Here is a 25,349-nt window from a genome sequence, read left to right as displayed (position 1 = left end):
TCTTACAAAGGTTCTAGTTAATTGGTTAGTCAGCTTTTGCAGAGTGATTTGCATCAGAACGTTTTCTGAGGCACTAGAGTATGGTCTACTTTAGCAGGCTTGTTTTGCTTGTATTTAGTAAACAAAGCTAAAAGCTTTGAAACTTTCAAGCTCACCTAGTATTTGTTTGCAGTGTTGCATCCATTCATTGTTACTTTTGACCTTATGAAATAATGCTCCCCCCCCCCCCCGAAAATTCACAGGCAGGGCTTTGGACGTTGGTGACTCTCCTCTTAGAGACTTCAAAATGTTAATATCTGAAGGCCGTATTGCAATTGTTCTTTGTACGTGAGTTTCTTCAACTTTCCAAATAATCTTTTAAAACTTCCTTACAGGCATTCATTCTCTGGAATTAGACCTTGACTTCCAGACGCCATGAACAACTACAGCGTTTCTTTGGTTGGTCCAGCCCCCTGGGGTTTCAGGCTTCAAGGTGGCAAAGACTTCAACATGCCTCTGACCATCTCTCGGGTGAGCCTATTTTGCCTTTTAAAAACCTTTTTATGTCAAAAGCTGCAGCAAATATGTGCCACTTGAAACTAGTGAAAAGGAATATTTGGTAACATTATGTGCCTGCTGAATGAAGAGGCATTCAATTCAGTTGGGTGCAATTGAATATACATCTTGTTTTTAAGAGAAGTAGCAGTGTCCCATCTTGGAAGTGGTGGTAATGGCCTTCAAAAGTTTATTATCTGACATAGTCACTAATTAAAAGAGTATTTCCTGTCCTTTTGTGTTTGTATCAAAATTAGTATTTTGCTCGTGTTCTTGCTTTTTATCAGTTGTGCATCTGAGTTACGATATGATAAGAGAATACACTTGAATGTGTTAATTGTGATAGACATTCTGGTTATAAAATGGCAAAAAGCAACAGCCAGAACCTGATTCACTTTCCCTTCATTTAGTGTAAGTGGGATGTGGAGAGACAGTGCTGTGGGACTTTATTTAGGACTGGGACTTTGTTAAAATGCCCAGGTCTTCTCATATCCATACTTTGGTAGGTAAAGGTAAAGGTAAACGTATGGACTTAACCTTGGATGGTTAAGTCCAGTCAAAGGTGACTATGGGGTTGCGGCACGCATCTCACTTCAGGCTCAGGGAGCCAGCGTTTGTCCACAGACAGCTTTCCAGGTCATGTGGCCAGCATGACTAAACCGCTTCTGGTGCAACAGAACACTGTGACATAAGTCAGAGCACACAGAAATGCCGTTTATCTTCCCGCCACAGTGGTACCTATTTATCTACTTGCACTGGTGTGCTTTCAAACTGTTAGGTTGGTAGAAGCTGGGAACAGAGCAAAGGGAGCTCACCCCATTGTGCAGACTTTCTGATTGGCAAGCCCAAGAGGCTCAGTGGCAAGCCCAAGAGGCCCCCCCCATCCTTTGGTAAAAGTAGTCAACTGACTAAGAAAATGCTGTTGAATAATGTATATGTGCCCTGTGAAAGGGCAACCCTATGACTTCTTACCCAGAAAATAGTTTCCTGTTAACTATTCCAGACTAGAATACTTCTTTCTTTTGCAAAGGTAGCTCAAATTATTTCATTTAAAAATATTTAAAAGGGCCCTTGTGTGTGGTGATGGTAGACAGAAATGTTTCCTAACATCATAAGATCAGAGAGAACAGATGGATAGCACAGTCCAATAGTCTTCAATGTTTTTTAACCCTGGACCTTCCTATAACCCAAACATACATTTGGGAACCCATGATGGTAATGTTTGTGGTAAGTCCTCATCCACCAGTTGAAGGCCAATGGCATAGACAATGGAGAAACAAAGGAAATGGGTAATATAGCAGAAAGGAAATTCAAAGCAAGCAGTTTAAGATAACACATTAGGGGAGTCAACACTTGGAAAAATGTGTTCTCCAAAGCTGATTATGTTGAGGAGTTCTAAGCTGTCATGGAGCCTCTAGGTTGGATCTATTTTGCAAGTTGTTCCTTTAAACTAGAAAAAGGTGTATTATCTTACTCTTCATGCCTTTCAGGGGTCCTTAAAGTATCCTAGGGTAAATAAAGGGACTCTTCCATCTTCTTCCTTAAAAGACCACATTTTTAAAATGGTCCGGCTAACACATTAATTCCCAGTACATAACCCACTAGCATCTTGTAACAGCAGTGCTGCCTTGGGCTCCTTTGGGAGGAAGGGTGGGATATAAATTTAATAATGCAAGTCTCCTGAAAGCAAATGCAATTTATGCATCATGTTTATGTGTGTGTGACAGGTCCCCAGTGGATTGCATCCATATTAATAAGTCTGAACTAGGACTACAAATACATTATAGACACACACACACTCCAAATGTAGATTGGAGTTAATGTTCAGTGTGTGTTCCTTTGTACGGCATGTTGGAATTAACACACTTCATTCTGGTATGCTGATCAATTGCCCCTCTGGTAGTATAATGGAACTGTGTTGTGTTATGGGTACATCAGAACAGGGAGTACAACACAACACTCTTCTCTTCCCAGTAAAGCCAGAAGTGCTAGCTAATTAAATGTTGATAAAGAAATGCGTGAACAAAGGAGCAGAGCTGTTTATGTGCCCTTTACCAAGGTCCTGCTGTCTTGCTGTGACCTTCTTGGGTTTGGGGGAAGTCATGCATGCAATTCATTCTGTACTGCGAGAGCAAGTTATTTTTATGGCTTTGTATTGGGAGTTGGCATCCCCATACTGCTGCGTACAAAGGGAAGCTTAAAAATACTTTTCAACAGCACTTTTAAATGGTGACTAAATAGAAATTAGTTCCTAATGGATTTTATTATTAGCAAGACTATCCATAAAAGTAAATGTCATATTCAGTAAAGCACCAAGAGTTTCCTTCATAAAAACCGCTGCACTCACAGCTTCAGTAGAATTGGTAGCTGCCTGTTTGAAATGGAAAAAATGATTTCAACTTTCAAATGCCCGGTGAGGTAAGCTCAAGCGAATGGAGAAGGCTTTGATCTGAGCTAATTGCAAGCTACGAAACTTTAAACAATTTGCCATTTTTACCTTCACGGTTGCCATAGCAAGCCTGCTATTTTCAACCCGGTTTATGGTTCTGGAAACTGGATTATAGGGAAGACCCATAGAATCAGATTTAATTTAGGGCAGCCTTTCCAAACCTGGTGCTCTCCAAATGTGAAGGGCTATAATGACCATCATACCTGGCCATTGGTGTGCTGGCAGGGGCTGGTGGGAGATGCAGCCCCAAACATCTGGAGGGCACCATGTTGGGGAAAGCTCATTTAGTGACTAACTTCCTAGAATGGAAGCAGTAAAGTAAAGGTAGTCAGCAAGGAAGAGAGAGAGAATTGGAAAGCATTTAATGGGAGTAAAAAGTGCAAGGGAACAAAATTGTTAATGGAATTCAAGGGTGTTTCAGGAGTACCATTACATTAAATCAGCTTATGTATAATGTCTCTTTAGATTAGGCATTTATTTATTTGGAGTATTTATGCCCACCTACTAAATGAAGTTGTCTAGGTGGCTTATGATATATAGCTTAGGATACAGTAACATAAACAAGAATTACTAGAGAAGTAACAAAAAGTCGCCCCCCCCCCCCGAGCCCTCAGTTATTCCAGTTGTCATTCTGCTTCTGAATCTCTGGAGCAGGTCTTGGAGGAAATGATCCAGACTCGGAAATGACAGCTGAAGTAGCCAGATGCTGGTCCCCTGCAGAGCAACCTCCTCACATGCGCTGCTGCTGTTTTGCCTTGCAGTTCCTGGCTCTGTAGGCAGATGCAAAACAGGAAGCTGCTTTATACTGAATTAGAACATCAGTCCATCTAGCTCAGCATTGCTTGTACAGTGGTACCTCAGGTTAAGAACTTAATTCGTTCCGGAGGTCCGTTCTTAACCTGAAACTGTTCTTAACCTGAAGCACCACTTTAGCTAATGGGGCCTCCTGCTGCCGCCATGCCACTACTGTGCGATTTCTGTTCTCATCCTGAAGCAAAGTTCGTAACCCGAGGTACTACCGTATTTTTCGTCCTATAGGGTGCACCGGCCCATAGGACGCACCTCGTTTTTTGGGGGGGGGGAAATGAATAAAAATAATTATTCCCCCCCCCAGCCGCGGCTGCTGCCCCAAGCCTTGTGCACACCTGCCCGAAGCACGGGGCGCCCTCTGGAGGGTGCCCCGTGCTTTGGGCTGCAGGCTGCTGCCCGCAAGCCTTGTGAGCCCGCGGGAACTCCCGCCGGGCTTGCAAGGCTTGCAGATAGCTTCCTGAAGCCTGGAGAGCGAGAGGAGTTGGTGCGCACAGATGCCTCTCGCTCTCCAGGCTTCAGCGAAGCCTGCATTCGCCCCATAGGACGTACACACATTACACACATTTCTGCTTCGTTTTTGGAGGGGGAAAAATGCGTCCTATGCGGTGAAAAATACGGTATTTCTGGGTTAGCAGAGTCTGTAACCTGAAGCGTCTGTAACCTGAAGCGTATGTAACCCGAGGTACCACTGTACTGACTGACAACAGCTCTCCAGGGCTTCAGGCAGGGGGCCTCTCCCAGTCCTCCCTGGCATTGCTAGGGGTTGAATATGGAGCATGGAAGCTCTACCACTGAGACAGATACAGTACTAGCTTCTGATCCTGTTCCATCTGCCATTCTCAAGACTGTGAAGGAGGTGCAAATGGGCACGAGGCAGTTTTGCTCCTAAGCTGAAAAGCAAGCACAAGAACCTTAGCCAGTAGATGTAGTTTAAAAAGACTATTGAGTACTTCCAGTATAGTATTGTGTTCATTGTTTCGCAGCACTTTTTGTTGAGTAGCAGGATGAATTTTACGCTTGAGGAGTATGTATCAAATCTCCAAGGAGGCCTCTGAATCCCCCTTCTTTTGCTTGATTTTCAGGGGGCATATGTGGGTATCCTCCCTATTATAATTAGTTGAGCATTCCTTGTCTCCAAGGGGAGCTGGTTCCTCTGTGAGTCTAGTGAACATACGTTCATTCACCACAGTTGCTGGACTGGGATCGAATTATACCACTATAGGAAAAGCAAACATTTTTTCTTGCTCGGATTCATTCTTAAGTAGGTTGCAAATCTAGACTGTTTAAAATAAGAAGCTTTCAGTTAAATGTCAAATGAAGGTAAGCAATATAGGTTTAAGATGCCTTTCATATCAACTGAAATGCTCGAAAGAAGCGTGACACAGATTCCTGGATCTGTCGTGCACACCGCTCCCCTCACTCCAATAGACTTAAATAAATACATGTCCTCTTATGAAATAAGTGTAGCAGTAAACTTTGTAGAGTTTGTTTGCTAGGAGTGACTGCCTATAAGCACAACCTAGTGGACAGAAAGCTTAATTTCACACCTGTAACAAAACAAATTGAACAAACGAGTGGAAACTTGCAGATGCATATGTTTACATAATATATTTGTATGTTTTGACCCCACTTCTCTCTCTCTGTCCTCCACTCTTCACACACAAACATGGTAGGTTTAGCCACTCAGTAGTTGTATATGTGCTCTCCGTAGTTCACTCATATCTGCTGAACGTTCCACTTGTCCAGATATAGGAACACTCAACTGGATGATGCTGTTAACCATGTTAACCCGATGGAGAGGGGGAGAATAGTAGGGTGAGTGGCTTGTGGCTGCAGAGGAGATGGAAGGGAGGGAGGGAGGAAGGGAGGGAAGGAAAAGCTGCAGTGGGAGCTGGGGAAAAAAGGCAGGGAAGCCTGATCACTTCTTAGATACTCATTTTTGCTGTTCTAAAAAGAAAATCCAAGCCAAGCAAGGCTTGAACATTTAGGTAGGTGGTGACTCCAAGCATGTGTTCTGCAAGTATTGGCTGTGCTACTGTGGGAAACCTGGAAATAGTGTACACTGAAGCTTGTTTGTATTGGGACCAGAGATAGGTTGGGCACATAGCAGCTCAAGAGATCATGCTTCAGCTGAATAGTGGGTGGCACTACTCATTTGTCTTTGTATCAATAGAGGGTTCTCAATGGGAATGCTTCTGAAAGAACTTGCAACCTAATTTGCCCTGTGCAACCAGTTCCACACTAGTTTCAGGGGAAAATAGGACCTTTCTGGGCCAAAATGCTGGGGAACACATGAAATGGTGGTGAAACTTGGCATTCAGGGAAATAGGTGCCCAGTCTGTATTTTAAAGGGCAAAGAAACAGTTTTCATGTGCCCTTTCCTCTACATTATACTGCTTGTTACTAGTTATCTACAATGCAAAATGTAGCATGAGAAACCATCCTAACTGAATCTGTTTCTACCTTATATTCCTTTCAAAGAAAGAGCATTAACTGACAGGCAATAACAAAGAAGCAGATGGCTAGTTGCAAAACATCCAAAATGAGCCTTTGGGCAAGTTCCACACAAGTACATTCTGTTTAATGTAAACAAGGAAGAATTAGACTTTGTTTTTCTTATTTTCATACTAAACTCAGAGGGCGGCTACTCCAGTCAGTGTCCCCACCATTTTGAAGAGCTATTTTTAGTTGAAACTGCTTTCTCATTATTCATTTGTCGATGGTTATCTTTAAGGGCATTGTGAGAAGAGACAGGGAGTTGAAAGGTTTGTTTGTTTTTCTTGGTTGAGTGCCAGGAGATAATATGGGTTCCTAACTTTTTTGAAAGGAGGGAAGAAAGCCTTCCATCCTACTATCCATATAAGGAAATGCATGACAGAAGATTATCTTTTGTTTGCTTAAAATAGTGGGAAAATTGGTATTTCCTTGACCAAATAAAATGTTTTTCATAGTTGGCTTCTGAACTTTAGGAATGCAGCAAAACCCTGTCAGTTTACGCCTTAAATGGATGCATGCAGTAAGGTCTAATTGTTTTGTCTTGTGTCTGAAGATATATTTAATTTTAAAACTTGCTTAATTTAGTTGACTGAGAGTGTCTATTCTGAGCAACAACCTAATTTTTTACTGCATCATATGATTGATGTACGATACCAACGTGCTTGTCTGCTAGGCAGGAGTGAAACTTTCCCCATCAGAGAAAATCTATATTCATCCATTGGATTCTGTTTGTACTTGTGCTCTGTGTAATCCCTTACCATCTATTTAACTCTTTTTTATTGATTGATATTTTGTACTTTATTTAAAAGCATCAAGAGTCTGGCATACTTCTTTTTTTTACCTACTTACTTAAGTGTCCACTTCACAAAATTGGCTCAGACTCAAGACATGACAACTTAGTCTGCAATAAACTTGTTAATCCTACAGGAGCCACAAGCAAGTCTCTTTGTGCTTGCTGCAATGGACTAACACAACCTCTCTGGAATTAGACACTTGATCAGGAGCTCCAAAAGTTCCCAGGTGCCTCACTGCCAGAGCACTTGGTAGTATTGCCTTAGGAATATGAACCATTTTTTTCAGCCTTTACTTGGCTGTTTTGTTGCTTTTCTTTGCATCCCTTAATGCTCTTAGAAAAACATGGTTGTGTCATACTTACTTTTATTCCTGTTTCCCTTGCACATTTGTTTTACTGTTGCATCATATTGGCTTGGCTCCCAAGTTAACTAAAGGAAATTAATTCATGGAAGGAAAGCTTCTCATCCCTTCCTTCCCCTTGCAATCACCTGCACCCTCTGCAAAGGTATTCATATGAATAGTGGCCTGAATGATGTAGAATGGGACATGGTGGGTATTATGGACATGGAGAATTATCCCAAAATTGGGGAACTTTCCTATGTGGACTTACTGAGTTATTTAACTTCTGTTTGGGGATTCAGGCTCCACAGGGAGCCTGGAATTATTTTGTCATATACATTCTCTCCCCACCCCCAATCAGTCAAGTTGTTACAATCACTTATTCAGGATCTCTTTAGTGACTCACCTTTAGTGTTATAGCCTTAGCTACGTTACATAATTTTGTCATGTATGGATCTTGCACCCAGCCCAGCTTTCTAGATGTTCAATGAATGTGAATTTAAGCTCGGAAAGAGCCCATGACTTTTATTACATAACACTCTGTGCATGTTATGCTTAAGTGCTAAAGCAAACACTCTTTACATGCACCCCAAAATATCTTTTAAACATATGGTCTCTTGGCTTATATAGCTTCTTTGTTCTATGTCAGTAATAGATAGGGGTTGAGGGAATTGGTCTTTCCTATTTTCTATCATGTGCTTGGCAGCACTTCTGCAATATACACAATTCATTTGTGGCTCATGGTAGGTAGAGAAAAGGGAGCACTTTGCCTTTCAAAATTAGTAGAATGTATATGGGTTACTCAGATATGCAAGATTAGTCTTTTGGGAGCTGCTGCTCAAGGACATGATGGTCAAATGGTATTTTATGGGACAGTAAAATAGTGCTTTGTGTTTTTTCCTACTTGCATTCTAGTTAGCAAGCTGCAACACAGACATAACAAACTGCATAAGACAAGGAATTGATGTGAAATATTAAAGTTAACCAATACAATAAAAACAGTAACTAAGAGTCACCATTTATCAAACTGATTATTCCAATCATAATAAGAAGTATTTATTACAAAGGGAAATTGAAATAAATGTAAGCAAGCTGATACATTATTATAGTATCCGTGATCCATCAGCACAAAAAATGAGAGCTTGCATGGTGCTGTGTTGTGCAACTCTGGGCCATCTACATAAGTTCAGTACAGTGGTACCTCGGGTTCCAGACGCTTCAGGTTCCAGACGCTTCAGGTTACAGAGTTCGCTAACCCAGAAGTACCTCAGGTTAAGAACTTTGCTTCAGGATGAGAACAGAAGTCGTGTTCCAGCGGCGCGGTGGCAGCGGGAGACCCCATTAGCTAAAGTGGTACCTCAGGTTAAGAACAGTTTCAGGTTAAGAACGGACCTCCAGAACGAATTAAGTTCTTAACCAGAGGTACCACTGTATAGCAAAGTTTGGTCACAATCAACCTGTGCACCAAGTTAGGGCCTGCACAGATCCCAATTTGTCCTGGCAAGGCTGCGTCTCCTAAGCCATGCCCTCTCACCCCCTCCTGGCAGGTAGAGATGTGGCTGTGAGAGAACAAAAGGAAGCTTAAAAGTGTGCTTCCAATTGTTTGTTAGCAAGCAAGTCTTGCTGTCTTCAATGATTAGGAACTCTGCAGGGCCCTGTTGTCACTACTGATGGAAATTGGCAGCAAACCTTGCTTGCCAAAGAACAATTTGAGGCGCTCCCCATCCCTATTCTAGCAACCGAAATTGGAGCAAGACCGCAGCAGCTGTATGTATCTTAATTGTGCCCTTCCATGTCCTTGGTAGATTAGGTCATGTTGTTAAACCATTGGTATGGTAATTCTCGTTGCTGCCTTTGGGTTGATGTTACTTCTGGGACTGAGTTTCAGCAGCCATGAAGTGTTGCAAGCTTGACATTGTACCAGACAACTCTGGATTTAAAATTAGGAACAGGCCACTGTTCCTTTGGTCTCTGCTTCCCTCTCTTGTGGATGACAAGGCAATTTGTAGAATCATATGGTGCTGCCATCATCCTACCTCAACTTAGCCCATGTGGTAGAGTGTTCTTATTGCTGTTTGCCAAGATACATGATTGTCCCCCATATGACTGCGTTAAACAGCGATAAAACATGTGAACCAGAATCACTGTAACAGAGCATGTTGGGTATAACCATCACTGGTTTTATGCAATCCAGAAATTTTCCCTCTGTCTCCTCTGACATTCCAACAGATTTGGGGGCACATATCTTGAACTGCACACTTATTCCTACTTCCTTTGTTATTTGTGGAAGCCTGGTTATTGTCATTGATCTTTTGGTTAACACAGTACAGATACTTCTGTGGCTGCAGCATACACGATAGACGTTTCAGACTTTTGGAGAAGATCATGGGCTATAAGCTAAGCCAGTGAGGGTTGTGGTAATCATTTCCAGCTTTGTCAATGTGGTGCAGAAACTCCAAGTGACCTTCACGATCTTTCCCCTTTGTGGTATGTCTGTGTTTCCCAGTGTTGTTAAGTGACATTCTGGTGCCTAACCAGATGACACATTTCCTTTTTTGGTATTTTGTAAAACAGCTTCTCAGATGAACTTCAGGAAGAAATAGTAGTGGTTTGCATTTTTGTATTGTGGGTGCAGAAGTTGAAGGAACGGGTGTGTTTAAAGAAGAATTGAGTATTGGGACTTTGAATAAAACTATGCTGTCTGAGTGTGGATTACATATCACCTTATGCTTCTGTCATAGAAATATACTACACCAAGGAAACTGAGTGGTTTCTAGGAGTTGTGCTTACTACTGTGTTGGTGCAAAGTTGCAAGTTGTGAAATTGCAGTAAAGTTGCCTGCAGGTAGACTGGCACAAATTGGGGAGTGGAATCTTTCTAAATTTAATTGTACATTATATAGTGAACTGAGCTCTTTCAAAGAAGTTCTCAGAACCAAACTTTGCAACACTTCTTTAAAAAGTGGAGTAAGATCCTCTTCCAGTGCCTCTGGCCTTTTGGACTGTCCCAGTTTCCTCATAGAAGATTTCCCCCTCCAGATTGAACTTTTAAATCAAATGCTGATCATGGCAGGATTAAGTGTCATGAACTTGTTTTGATACTTGACCTGGGTGAGACTGCTGCCTTAAGTACTTAATGAATAGCCTAGGTCAGCTCCATAACTGTGCAGAATTAAGTTGCTGTCTGTCACTGACATGGCACCAAACATTCTGTTATCGTTTAAAGCCTTTGTCTGGCAATATTTTGTTCTAGAATTGAATTAGCTCATGTGAATCCATGTTTGCTGGTGAGTTTAGTTATATATGAAATATACTAAGGTGATTTATATTGGTAATCATTAGTATATGTATACTCATGATATTTTTTCAAGCGCACATATGCAGTGTTAGAAACTAAGATGTGTAGTCTAGGTGCCAAATGGCTCCTTAAACCAAGGTTACAGTCACCAAAATGGAGTGTTTAGTTGCCATTTTGGGACAAGACGGCTGCAAAGTCTTATTTTTCAAAACAATGGGCTGACTGTGATTGATTCTCATTTAAACATCTGGCTATTTCAGATGACAACCTTAAGCTAGGTTAAGATCTTTGAGAACTTAAAGAAGAAAAGTCACTTTTCCCAGGGACAGTCCACATATATATTGGCCTATTCTGACCTCTTTCTCTTAATGGCAATTGCTCCTGCTCAGGCTGCACAGAAATAGCATTTTGGTTCCAGAAATTCATTCCGATTGTGCAGATAAAATATAACTGATAGAATTCTACAGGTTGGAGTATTAGTGTGTACAAACAGTCCAGATCTGATAATTACCAGGCATGTACCTCCAGAAGGTGGAAATGTCAGGCACCATCTTGGCGCCCAGGCGTCTTCACTTGGTCGAAAGTGGTCAAAAGCCAGGTTCAAAATGCACCTGGCTAATTTTGAACACTGCACATATGGTCTTGTTAGACTTTCTTAATGGATGTTAAGTATTGAGAAGTGACTTTTCACACAGCTGCCCTATGTGACCTTAGCACCCTGACTTCCACTCTCAATGATATCCTCCAATTATAGCGCTGAAGACTCTTGATATTTAAGGACAGATTGAGGTGCTAGTAGTGCTATAGTGTATCACAAAGCTGCATCTTTTTTGGAGAGTTCTTCAAAGCTGTAGTGCTCAGCTGCTGAATACAGTACTTTCATATATGAAGTAACTAGTTCATCTGCAGATAAGGGCTCTACAGTCCTTCTATGAACTTCTATGAACAATAGAGATGTTGGTAGTGGGAGAAGACTGTAACGTCCATTCACTCCTTGTGGACTTCCCAGAGGCATCAGTTGTCCACTGTCTGAGGAAGGACGCCAGACTGAATGAACCACTGGTGAAAATGTGACTAAATGGCCTGTCATAGAGCAAGCTTTCAATTTGGAGTGCTGCCTTGTTGGCTCAGCTTGCAGTGTGAATCATGAATCAAGCAGACACCAGTCTGAAGTTGGTCTGAAGATTGAACCAATGCACACAGGAAACATTGATGGCTACAGTGAAATAGGAGCCATGTAATAAACTGTATTGGTGCAAGACTAGAGCCTACACTGCTGCCATGGCACTCTACTTGGGGACAGCATGGAAACTTCATTTGGTTCTGAATATGATGGCTAGACTTTTGTGTGGGGGGTGGAAAGGCAGATCATATCATGCCAGTTATGTTTCAACTTCATTGGTTTCCAATTTGTTTCTGGGCTCAGTCTAAGGCTCAGGCATCCAGGGGTGGGGCACATGCCAATAGGTGAGCAGGTCAAGAGGCAACAAGGGGAGCAACAGATGTGACTCCTGCCTTTTGTACAATAGACTGCATTCCAGTCATGCCTAGTCATAGGTTTCTACACTTCCACCTGTGTCTCTATCCAGGCAAGCAAGAGACATTAGCATAATTCTAGGACACTTTCCAGCCAGGCAAAAGCACTCAAGGGCGTGAGCAGAGCCAGTTAGGCATGTGGCCTGGGGAAAGTCCCAAGGGCCAGGGAGACTTGGACCACCACTTTCAACCCTTGGGCTCATGTATCCCTACCTCTGATCTAAAGAACCACCTGAGGAATTGCCTCTTTGCCATAAGAGGCTGATTGAGATTTGCAATTCAGTTTCTGAAGCATTCCTCATTGTTCCTTTGCCAGTGAAAATACAGCTGTTGGGAAGCAAAGACAGGGTCTTCTTAGCATATGGAAAAGCTATTGTGTTAAGGTGGACATTTTTTTTTCCAGTCGAGCTTTTTTATGTTATTGGTCTGCTGCTGATGGTGTGGTTTTTATGATGCTGTTTTACTGTCATTTTTATTGTCTTTTAAAAAAACCGTTGTGATTTATATATATATATCGTAAGCCTTTGTGAATTGGATTTTGTTGCATGTAAATTCAAGATATAATGTCCAAATAAATAAAAATCGAACTCAAGGTTAGTTTTACAGTTTATCCAACACTGGGAATACTTTGAGCTAAAATCAAGCTAAAAATTCTTACTTCATAATTTTCAACATATTTGCTTTCCCCCCAGCTTTTGGCGGCTAATGGAGAATTGCCTTAGTTTTCACTTGTTCAAACAGCAATGTCATGTTAATGGTAGCTGCCAATCTGATAAGATGGTGGTTAGCATCTTGCTGAAAATAAAATGCTTTCTGAGGCAGCTGATTTGTGTGCATATAGAGAAAGCCACACTCAAAATAGTTGAATGTGGTAGATTTTGATCTTGTAAACAAACAAACAAACAAACAGAGCTAAACTTCCGTCTATTAATTGTTTTCACTTTTCCATAACTATAGCACAGAAGAAGTTGCCAGCCTTTTTGGACCAGAAGGCACAGCTTAGATTTTGAGAGAGTTCTGGTGGTACCTATCACAAAATAATTGCTCCGTGCACGTGCACCAAAACACAAAAATAAGAGACAGCCACCACGACAACCTTATGGGAAGTCAGCTATGTCCTGCTTGTGGAGATCACACAATACTGATATCTTCCTCTCTCTTGCACACAAACACTCTGATGCTGTTGTTAACCAATAGCAGCAGGGAACATTCCTCAGTTCCAGGGAAAATATACAAGGTAGCCACACGGCACTCACTTTCATTTCACAGAAATTGCTTTAAAAGTACCTGCACATTTTGACTCATAACTTTCTTTCCAGGAGGACTAGAGACTTACTTAAAACAACAACAACAACTCAGAGTCTAGGGCAGCTTCCCAGGGCCATCAGTAAAAGCCTTTGCCCACGAGTGCTGAGTTGGCAAGCCCTGATATAGAAGCTGAGGAGAAAGCATAAATATGACAAGTGGGGCTTTGAGTGTTTTTTGTATCTTCAACTTTGACTCACTTTTAGATAAACTCCTCTCCTTTCACAGTCATTGCAGCTAAAGTCTCATGCATCAAGATATACAGTGTCCAATGAATCAGTTTTGCTGCTAGCTTGCACAGAGCTTGGTTTCAAATATCCATCAGGGTTCAGCTTCTTCAGTCTGTGTGAAATTCTAGTGTACAGCTGGAAGGCTATGAGCACTATTTCCTAACTTCTTTCTTTTTTGTCATCCTTAACAAATACCTTCCATTGTGCCAGAAAGTAGATGCTGTATGCAACAATTAGTGCAGCTGAAAGTGTTGCGTCAATTCCACCACCCACCCTGGATATTTATTTGTTGTATGCTGGGTCATATGTAATTTTATCTTTGAATGCAGTAACACAATATCACAACATGGAAAGTGTGCATTTTACTAGCATGCCTAACTTCTCCAGCAGTAAAATGTGTGAAATAACTTTGAGCGAACAAATTAAAATGGAGGTCTGCCCAAATTTTTAGGAGTGTGAAGGTACTGGGATATTGGTTTCCTTGTGCTTCAATAATGATTTTTTAAATTTTATAAAAAAATAATAGACAGAGTTTTACTTATTTATGTAGCTATTGGAAAGTTTTGGTGACACATCATCAGGATATGTTTTACCACTTTAAGGTAAAGGTAAAGGGACCCCTGACCATTAGGTCCAGTTGTGGCTGACTCTGGGGTTGTGGTGCTCATTTCGCTTTATTGGCCGAGGGAGCCGGCGTACAGCTTCTGAGTCATATGGCCAGCATGACTAAGCCGCTTCTGGTCAACCAGAGCAGCACACAGAAACACTGTTTACCTTCCCACCGGAGCAGTACCTATTTATCTACTTGCACTTTGACGTGCTTTCGAACTGCTAGGTTGGCAGGAGCAGGGACCGAGCAACGGGAGCTCACCCCATCGCGGGGATTTAAACTGCTGACCTTCTGATCAGCAAGCCCTAGGCTCTGTGGTTTAACCCACAGCGCCACCCGCGTCCCTTTTTACTCAGCATAAATTGTACAGGTTGTGACACCTAGACTGGTAAGTGGTGCTATGCAGCCCTTGCTCCAGAACTGCTAGTTAGCAATTATCCAACTGCATGTGTACGAAAAGCTATAAAGTGTTGTGTGTTTCTCATGCCTTTTATTGTCTTTTCTTTTTAATAGCCTGGGAAAAAACTCCTAACATTTACTGGATTTTTAAAAGCACTTTCTCCCCCCTTAGCTTCCCCAATGTGTCTCTTACTGCAGAGTATCCTGTACGTTTATGCCCATATGCCAAACCAATGACATGCTCCACATCATTTTACTGCAATAATCCATCCAGATGCTAACTAACTCCAGGCCATTCCCATGAAACCTCCCACTGCAAACCGAGATTGCTTTTCCATTTCGGTTATGAACATCAGACATCGAAAGGCATCAGACATCAAAAGCATCAATCATTAAGTCCTTTCTCTCTCTCTCCCCTCCCCCCCGGCTTTCTGTAAACAGTGCTTGATTTACCTTTCAGAGTAAAATTGTTGGCCATGAATTGCCCAGGCTTTACTGGAATAAAATAAATGTCCGTTTTAGAAATGGTAAATCTTAAGCTGCCTAATGCTAGCTTTTTGGTTGATGGCAACTAATTGCTACTTTGCCATCCCTGAAGAGGAAAGGTCTTATCCAAACACCAGTGATGTGTGTGCACAGAAACAAGCATTTATATGTGGGTCATCTGTAATCGCAATGTATCAGAATGCTGAGTAGTGGTGGAGAGGGCATCTGGGAGCACTGTTTCAGCTGGCCCTGGATGCAGGGAGACCATGCTGGCCCTGGTATTTGGGTGTGTAGTCATGTGCCTTGACCGCACCCCCTACAGGCTTCTTTGGTGCTCTTCTTGCACCTGCTCAGCCTGCGCTCTGTTCCAGTATAGAATCACTTTGGGGCTGAGTAGGAATTGGTTGCCAACATGCAGATTGGTCAAGGAGGTTTGTCTAGTCTGCTCTTTACCAAATCTGAGAGTGTTGAGGGGGTGGTGTTGTTAAATAATTTGGGTGCATGCTTAAGTTGGTCACATTGTTGGCAGGGCAGATACAGGAAAGATTAAGGTTAGACAACAGGTGACCTTCCTTAGGTACTTTTGAAGATGAAGGGCTTTTCCGGAAACTAGGCAGCTACCTGGTTTGTGGAGCCCTTAGCCTGGAAATGGAACACTACAGCTACCCAGAGTTGTGGGACAGAAAGGCCTCCGTAGTCAGCATCAAGTGGAGCCCAGGGCTATTCCCTGTCATGCCCCTTGAAATGGGTAGGTTTCTGCCCACCCAAGGTTGAAGTTAAGTTAGGTTCCCACTCTTCTCATTTCTCCTATAGGTACTGTAAATAAAATGTTCAGCCCATTACTTGTGTCTTGCCTCTTTATTCCTGGGTGTGGTCACACACAGATTAATTTAGCTTCAGCAAGGCTACTGCATCCTTTGCCTTCGAACCCACAGCATCAACACCTTAACAGTTATTTTTAGAAGAGTTAAACATTTGTTTTAATTGTAAATGCTTCTCATGCAGTTTTCTTTGGGGTAGCTCTAGCCTGCAAAAATGTGACTTACTGCATAGTGAAATTGTGCTAATTGTGGAGAGAAATGTGTGATGGACTTCATGCCACAATTTTCTTTGATGCAGTAACGTCCAAATTTTTAAACGAGCAAAGTATATGCATTGAAAATTCAGAGTAAAGTACTGTTATGTATGCTTCAATTCTACAAATTAATGTCTGGTATGTGCAACAGTCTACACTGGAACACCATGTCCCCAGATTCCAGGAGTGTGCATTTATGACGTATATGACCTCTGATCTATATCACTTTGGAATCTTGGTTCCAAAGTTTGCTTAGGAGTGCTGTAATCAGTAGTGGATACTGAATGTGCTACTTGTTTGTGCCTGTTTTTTCCTAGCACTTACTACACACTGGTTCATCAAGCAAGCACTATTTAAAATTTGTCTTAAAGACTTAAAAGCAGAGTATAATATTCTGTTTTTAGATACTGTGTTTTAAAATATAATTGAAAAGTGCTTCTGCATATGATGTGTTGGAAGTGGGCATAACATTAAAATATTCTTTAAAGTATATTAACTTTAAATTTTTGTCTTTCTTCCAGGCATCTGTTGTGTGTTTCAGTTCCTTGTAATCTTATTTGCACATCTGGACATAAGCAGAAATTTTTACTAAAAGCACGATCCAGGACTTTTGGAAAAAAAATAAGGAATATATATATATATATATTTTAATCTGTAGGGTCAGTTATCTCACTTGGGATGAGAGATGAATCTAAAGGTTCATTATGTAGCTGAACTGAAACTTAATATGCAGGGTAGTGTGTGAAAGTGAGGTGCCAGTATAGGCTCTAAATAACTTCTGCCCTCCTTAGAGCATTAATGTTGAGCCTTTCTTGCAGAATCTGTGCTTGCTTTTGCATGCAAAGACCAAAAACAACTCAACTGACCATTATGGTTAAGCTTCGTTTTTCTTTTTAATTGGCCAAACCATTATGGAAAAAGCAAGGTTTAAAATGTTCGTTCTTAAACAATAATATCTAGCAGTAAACTGTGCAGGCCCTTTGTTTTGTATTCTGAGGACCTTAGCTACATAGTTAAGTTATATGCTTGATTTTCCGCCCCCTTGATTCAGTGACATAGAAGTGTTAGTCTATTACAGCAAAGAGAAACCACAAAGTCTTAAATCATAACATACCGCTAGGTGTACGAAAACCCTGGAGTGCACCTGACATAGGTTGGGTAAACACCCTGAAGCGTAAATCCTAGATGCACACATTTGTTTTTCAACATCTGAGCTATCTGTATCCACTAATCTTTTCCAAAGATTGTCCCTTTAACTTGCTTTAGTAGCATGTGCTCTAGATCTTCCATCCCATAGCCTTCAACAAGGTTGCAGGAAGCAACTTAGAGTCACGTCTGCCCATTCTGTGCTTTAAGGCTCTCAAGAGACAGCCTTAATGAATGTGTGTCCTACTTGACCCCATTGCGGACCAGTTAAGCAAATAAGGTGTTGCAGAAATATTTATGCTAATGTTGCTCAGAAAGGTGGCTCCCAAGTTATGAAGGAAAGCCAGGGAGGAATCTGCACGTCTCCTAGTTAATGGCTGTACCATCGTAGGTAGATTTGTAGATGAGCTTGTAGATCAGCCTCTTATCACCCTCGGGCTCTCGGGATGTGCTGAACGATACCATGGCCATATTTCTGGAGCTGTTGGGAGTTCTTAAGGGCACCAGATTGTGAAAGGCTGCTATAAGATCCTTCTCACCACTGAAGAATTTAATTAGTTTTCACATCATTATGCATCTATAGATATGCCCAGACTCTTTTCTTTTGCTGAAATTATATTTATTTACCACCCTTCATCCAAAGATCTCAGGATGGTTCACAAGATAAAAATACAAGATAAAAGCATAAATAAATAGTTAGAACAAAAACAAAACAAAACTACTTCTCTATCCCTACTCTGCTTTAGTGACAACTTTGATAGAAGACAGTAGTTTCCTCCTACGATCATCCATTCCTCCTTCCTCTTATATTTAGCCTCTTTTACTGTGCCTCCTATTTCTTTGACTTGATGTTGTCAGCTCAGCCATAATAAATAAATTCTGTCCGGTTTTCTAGGAAAGGAATTTTTATTTATTTATTTATTTTGCTTTGAAGTTTGTTTCCACTGTACTCCTCAGCAGTACTCAGAAAGCAACATCTGTGTCTCTTTTGAAGCTAATCGCAATGTGGTAGGAGGCTTGTAATGTCCGTGAGACCTGAAATTATGATGCATTGTTCAGAACATGGCAAGGGACATAAAAGCCCAAGGCAGCTCCAGGATACATTTGTCATTCTTAATGTTGACACATTGCAAAGCAAAACTTCTAGAGCTACTGTTTCTTTATCAGCATAAGGCCCTGTTCTTCGCCTCTTTGATGCTTTCCTCACCCTAATCTTGTTTTTCAAATGATCTCCCCGGTCCCTGCTTCTTAAAACCAGTAGCTTTTAATTAAAAGGAGTTAAAATGTCATTATCACAAGGTGCTGCTTTCCAGGCTCCATAACTAAACATGATGTTGGAGGTATTTGGAGGCCTCCACAAGATTATTTTAACCGATTTAGCCACGATTCGTGACAGTGATATGAAGCTTTTTAAGGCTGTACTGCTATATGCTAAAGCTGGTCCCGCTGAATTAAGCAGGGCCTATTTGGTTTAACTTGGATAGAACTGGGTTTCACAATTCCTACAGAAAACAGAACTGAAACAAAATTTATCCAGTTACATCTTTAACATGAAGGAGCAAGAAAATGAGAGTTTTGACCAGTAGCGAGATTTTCACTGACACTGTGCTGCTGCTGCTGTTGTTTTTGTTCTTTTTAAAGGCATAAAGGTTCAGAAAGGAACTTCCAATTATTTGAACCACCTTTTAAAATGAAAGCTTTTTAGCCTGTGTGTTCATAGTGACAGCTTAAACTATTCCAGCAAATCTCTGCAAGGCTCAAATCTCTGCAAGGCTCAATTTTCACACTCATCTCTTCCTTATTTGGACACTGTTTTTCTCTCTGCTTTTTCTTGGACGTATAACCTCATACCACTTGTCAGGGCATGAACCTATTTGTCCTTTTGAGCTTTATTGTAGTCACTGTATTTTAAAGTATGTATTTTGTCTCCCTTGTGGTGGAATTCTTCTTAATGCACATTTAAGGTTTCGATTATTATTATTTTTTACACTGCAAGCTTAGGTTGTTGTTCCTTTCTTTTTTGTAGATACAAACTGTGTACATAAATATATATACATTGCATATAAAACAACCCAATTACTGCTAGGGCAGAGGTTAAATGAAAGAGTGTTTCCAGCGGTTGTGGTGGTCATATAGATGATGCAATATTAAGAGCCTTCATGGTTTGAGAACAGAATGTCAATTGTGCAATGTTACTTTGATGCAATCAAGCACTATTTTACAGTCAAAACCCAACAAATCTTTAGTTGCAACCCAAAAAGTAAAGAAAAATTCCCTTTTGTGAAAAAGTGGCTGCGAAAGGATGAAAGCCCTTTAGGAGGAGGCTTTGTTGTTGATGTTTCCCAACACCTATCTTATGAAATACATTTTTCCTCTTATACAAAGCCTATGGGCTTTTTTAGTTTTGTGTGTAGGGTGGTTTTTTTTGTACAGCTTGCTCTTAGGAAATACTCAGCTGGAGTAAATGAAAGGTAGTGTCTTCAATGAAGGTAAACATAGGGCTTGTGATTCTTTCTTTCTTTCTTTCTTTCTTTCTTTCTTTCTTTCTTTCTTTCTTTCTTTCTTTTCTTTCTTGTTCCTAGCCCTTGCAGTTGCAGAAATTAGCCTTAAGTGCATGTGATTGAATGACTGCTTGTAAAATCTTCTAAGCAGACAGAATTGTGTTCTGGAAACAGGGTTTTAGTGTTCTTCATAATGCTTTATCCCTCTCCATGACTGATAGAAGCACAATAAATTATTTGCTGTACATTATTGCAGTGTGTGGATATGCTTGCTGGAAAACACATTTTTTTGTTAAAAGCTTTAAGTGCATATGAAGAACTAGGGGCAGTTTGAGCTTTTCCATATGCAAACAAGCTGCTATTTTTGTATTATGTATTATTGTTTTATGTTATGCTATTTTTGTATTATGTATTATTTTTGTATTATTGTATTTTGTATATTCAAGCTGCTATTTTTGTATTAAACATGTAGCCTTTGCACCTCTTAATAGGAATTAGTCTTGGTCATTTTGTTATGAGGAGTTTGCAGGGTCATATTTTCTACCACTGGCGATTTTCTTTCTGTATCTTAAGAATATCCACATGAGTAATAAAAATAACCATGTAGACCGCAATCCCATATGTTCCTTTTGAACTCAGTTCAGCTTACCTCCGAGCAGACATGTATAGGATTGAATACTCTGTAGATCTCTGACTGTGCTTTGTAGGATTTTCTGGCAATAAAATATTCCATAAGCCATTTGTTTATGATAGTAAGCCCTGTAGGTTTTAAAAGGCCAATGAATGAATGCTTTCAAAAAAACCCTAGACTGCCATGAATAAAGTTTGTGCCACAATAAATTATGTCACCATAAATTGTCAGAAATCTCCTTTTTTGAGCTTTCTTGCAAATAAGCAAGCACAAAAGGAGTCCAAGTTAGTAGACCAAAATTACCTTACATCTCAGACCTACTTGATGATTTTAAAGTGTGCTGCAGGGAGACTCTCCTAACTGTCTTTCATTTTCTTTTCTTTTTTATATGACCATTTCTAGTTTCTCCATTATATAATCCTAAACTGGGCTGCAGTCCTGTACAATAAAACAGAAAAAACACTATATTAAAACCAGTTCAACCCAACTTTACAAAAGCAGATAAAAATACAATAATGAAATAACCAGGGAGCCACAATATGGGTTCCTCACTTGCAGCTGTGATAAAATTCCTAACAATCCACAAAAGGCCAAATAAGGAGATGAGTTTTCACCTGATGAAAAAATGACAACAGTTTCACTGCTAGTTGTGCTGCTTAAGGGGAGGAATGCCCTAGTCAGGGTGTCAACACTGATAAGACTCTGTTTCACCACTTAATTAACTTTTCTTGATGGTGCAACAGTGAGAAGCATACAGTGTCTCTTAGGCTAATTTACCGATTCTGAGAATAAAAGTAGGGAGAGACTATCCCTTTTAGCTGGATGGATGAAAACCAGAAATTGACTAGTTTGTTTGTTTTTAAAAGAAAAATCTACGCGGGCAGCTTGAAGTTGAAAAACTAGACATGCTGTCCTAACATCACATTATTTTATTTGTGAATTGTTTCCCATGTAGCATCTTGTATAGAAAGAACCATATACCGTATTTTTAGCTTGCGGGGCTGGGGGGATAGCTTCCTGAAGCCTGGAGAGCAAGAGGGGTCGGTGCGCACCGACCCCTCTCGCTCTCCAGGCTTCAGCAAAAGCCTGCATTCGCCCCATAGGATGCACACACATTTCCCCTTCATTTTTGGAGGGGAAAAAGTGCGTCCTATAGGGCGAAAAATACGGTACATGCAAAGAGGTTTAAACATCCATGGCTGTTAAAACTCGGTGTGTTACAAAGTCAAGGGGTAGAAACATTACTAGGGGATTGCACAGTGCATATAAAGGGTTGCAGTGGTAGTACTTGTACTGCTACTTGGGATTTGGGTGGATCCATGAAAAAGGTAATAATAGTGGGAATTGAGGGCTCCTGCTATTAAAAGCAGAACCAAACTGAGGATGCAGAAATTGGAGCCTTTCTGTTTTGCACATGGCATTCCTGGGAAAGCACAACTCCTCCCTTTCAGATGAAATGGAAAACAAATAAGTGAGAGCTATTGGTGTCCCAATAGTCAGATCAGCTCAAGAAAGAAGGAAGCTTTCCTCATAATACAGCTGATGTTGAAACATTCCTTCCCAAACCTCCAGACAGCACTTACGGTTTTTATTGCTCTAACTTTCTTTTTCCTTTCCAAATACCCGAAATGGCCTTGGGTTTGTTTTGATATATTGCCTTTTTATAGAGAGGGTTTCAGTGAAATGCAGCTAAGTTGATCTTGTGAAACAGCTTCTCCAAACAGCCCCAAACTGTGAATGAGTATCAAGATGCTCCCCCACCCCAGACAATAGAATCATAGAATTGTAGAGTTGAAAGGGATCCCAAGGGTCATCTAGTCCAACCCTCTACAATGCAGGAATCTCAGCTAAAGCATCCATGACAGATGGCCATCCAACCTCTGCTTAAAAACCTCCAAGGAAGGAGAGTGTACAACCTCCCAAGGGAGGCTGTTCCAGACCAATTCAGTCTGTATCCCTAGCAGCTGTTATGATTGCTGTTGACTTAATCTCAGTATGAAATAGGGAAGGTTTCATAGTGCCACAGGTGTAATCCCCAATCCCCATGTTGGATTTTTACGTGTGTGTGTGTTTGTGTGTGTGTGTGTGTGTGTATGTGTATTTCCATACACAGAAGTGGGTTGTGGAGCTATCCTTGGAATGGTCACAATTTTGATCCTTCCCAGAAGGTACATTTTTGTTTTAAAAGTAAAAATAAAATTCTCAAATAGAGACTGAAATAATATATTTAAGATGCACATAATGCATATGGGGGAACAGAATGTTTGAATAGTCCCCAATCCTTTATTGTTGTGCAGCAATAAAGACCTGGAATAAGTAGCACATCAAGTAGATGCCTAGGCTGAAACCTTTCTTTCTGAATGCTGTTTCAAATTGGTTGTTGGTCCCAGAGCATGGTCTGTAGCTTCTCAGAGCTACAGCCTTGGTGAAGCTAAGCAGGTTTGGAGCTTCCTTGATAGAGGACAGTCTGGGAATCCTATGTGCTTTGGTTGAATGGAGGAAATAATATAAATGATTTTGGTATGTCTCTCCTGCCTATATTAAGTGGTGCAGTCCCACCAGACTGTGCCAGATACCTCTTTGGAGCTAGTATATATAAAAACTAGCAGTATAGATTTTTTTGGCATGTTTTCTGGAAGGCAAAGCAGTAGTGGGCTGTGTGCTCACCAAATCTTGATTATCCCAATGGTCCATAGCACTTCATGTCCTCTATTTGCAGGGAAGAATCGCTCTACTGTTAGCTCTGTTTAAATACTCAACACTTTATAAAGTAGTGTTGCTGTTGATTTAGGTACCCTTGGGAGAAAACGACAAGTCTGTAATTATTCACATACTTTCAATGCCAGTATTATGGGTGAAGTCTTCACTGCCAACTTCTTCCTCAGTATTCATTTGCAAACTAGGAATTAAAGACCAAATTTAAATCCAAAGCAAAATTACATAGATGGATTACAGAACAGTTGGATATAGTTAGTATGTGATAGAAAGGATGATGCAGCCAGCTATTTAAAAGGTGTGAACCATCCCCATCTAATAGCAAACTGCATGCAGCTGAGTGGCAATAGCACAGAGCCACAGAGAAACAAGAGCAAGGCATCACCATGCTTCGTGGGTTGAACCCTGAAGTACAGTATAAAGGTAAAGGTAAAGGGACCCCTGACCATTAGGTCCAGTCGTGACCGACTCTGGGGTTGTGGCGCTCATCTTGCTTTATTGGCCGAGGGAGCCGGTGTACAGCTTCCGGGACATGTGGCCAGCATGACTAAGCCGCTTCTGGTGAACCAAAGCAGTGCACGGAAACGCTGTTTACCTTCCCGCCGGAGCAGTACCTATTTATCTACTTGCATCTTGACGTGCTTTCAAACTGCTAGCTTGGCAGGAGCAGGGACCGAGCAACGGGAGCTCACCCCATCACGGGGATTCGAACCACTGACCTTCTGATCGGCAAGCCCTAGGCTCTGTGGTTTAACCCACAGCGCCACCCGTGTCCTGAAGTACAGTATACAGAAGTACAAAATCTTTTCTTAAAAAACAACAGAAGCGCACCTACCCCCCCCCAAAAAACAGCCCAGTGAACACTGAGCATGATCAGTGGCCTGCAGGAGCCACAGAGTGTTGAGTGTCAACTGACAAAGGAAAAACGGAAGGCAGGGGAAGAAATAATGGCCCTGCTTAAGCTCAGTCTTTAAAGCATGACTGGCTGCAGCTCTGAGCAGAAGTACTCCTGTTATGGATCGAAAATGCGCTGCAACAGGCTGTTGCAGGTCATACTTGTAATGTAACTGCTATTTAAATTGGCTGGTGGAAAACTGAAGCCAGAATTGTGTGAAAAGTCATACCTGTACTTTCGATAGAAAGCAACCAAGCAACTTTGCTGTGAGTATATTTCATTGTGTAGCACTATAATTGTAGCAGAGGTCTGCTTAATAAGCATGCTACAGGAAGCTAAAATTTCTTGGCCAGATCTTCTGACTGCAAATTTATCATCTTGATGCAGCCAGGCAAGTAGAATGCATGAAGCGTATTCTGAAATCCTTATTACTGAGGGCTGACATACTGTGGCATGGTATGTGTCTGATGACATTTACAGTACCAGCAAATGTCATGTACATTTTCATGCTGGGCTTTCGGCTCCGGCAGGCTCTTGTGCAGCACTAAGTAAGTGGCACCTTTGTGAAACATAAGCTGTTGAATACCAACAGCACTCAACTTTTGCAGCACCTTCCACTGGGGGAACCAAACATTTTCCCAACCAGTTTGCTCATTTGTGACTCATTTTGAGTTTTGAAATGAAAGTACCTTGCCATGAATCTGGAATTGCGTACAAGTTAAATTAAAAGAATGTGAAGGTATTGGAATCACCAAAAATATCATTCTGATTGGATTAATATTTGCCCAGAGTTGCTTGCACTTATTTTTTGTTTTCATAAACAAGTGAAGTTATTCTCTTTAGGTTCATATAATTAATAGGCAGGCTTTAATAATTCTCAGAGTTATATAGGAAAACTTGTTAGACTCTACCAGGGGAACAAAGTCCTTTGGGTTAATGGAATGGCCCAAGGAACAGAACCCAAGCATACACATTATCCACTAAACTTCACATTTGACTCTAGCTGAGTCTTACATTGAAGGTAAAGGGACCCCTGACCATTAGGTCCAGTCATGACCGACTCTGGGATTCTGGTGCTCATCTCGCTTTATTGGCTGAGG

General features: G+C 41.1%; 1 protein-coding gene and 1 long non-coding RNA gene across 7 annotated transcripts in view; one reads left to right on the top strand and one right to left on the bottom strand.

The window, feature by feature from the left end:
• The window catches only part of PDLIM5 (PDZ and LIM domain 5), a 127,010-nt gene that overhangs the window by 5,286 nt on the left and 96,375 nt on the right, over positions 1-25,349 (top strand). For 5 of the 6 annotated variants that reach the window (XM_081020757.1, XM_081020760.1, XM_081020761.1 and 2 more), the window contains exon 2: positions 375-510. In XM_081020757.1, the coding sequence (XP_080876883.1) occupies positions 415-510 (96 nt within the window). In that variant the 5' untranslated portion in view covers positions 375-414. Of the gene's footprint in view, positions 1-64; positions 289-374; positions 511-25,349 lie in introns of those variants that run through there. The other variant, XM_081020758.1, reaches the window with a different exon arrangement.
• On the bottom strand, positions 17,803-23,789 carry LOC308485478. Its single transcript, XR_013990551.1, has 3 exons — positions 23,307-23,789; positions 20,961-21,077; positions 17,803-18,542 (listed from the first exon to the last, which is right to left on the bottom strand). It is a non-coding gene; the product is annotated as an uncharacterized lncRNA (long non-coding RNA).

This window comes from Podarcis pityusensis (assembly GCF_964106645.2).
Source record: "Podarcis pityusensis genome assembly, chromosome: 9".
Classification (NCBI taxonomy): domain Eukaryota; kingdom Metazoa; phylum Chordata; class Lepidosauria; order Squamata; family Lacertidae; genus Podarcis; species Podarcis pityusensis.
This window is presented reverse-complemented; position numbering and strand designations above follow the sequence as displayed.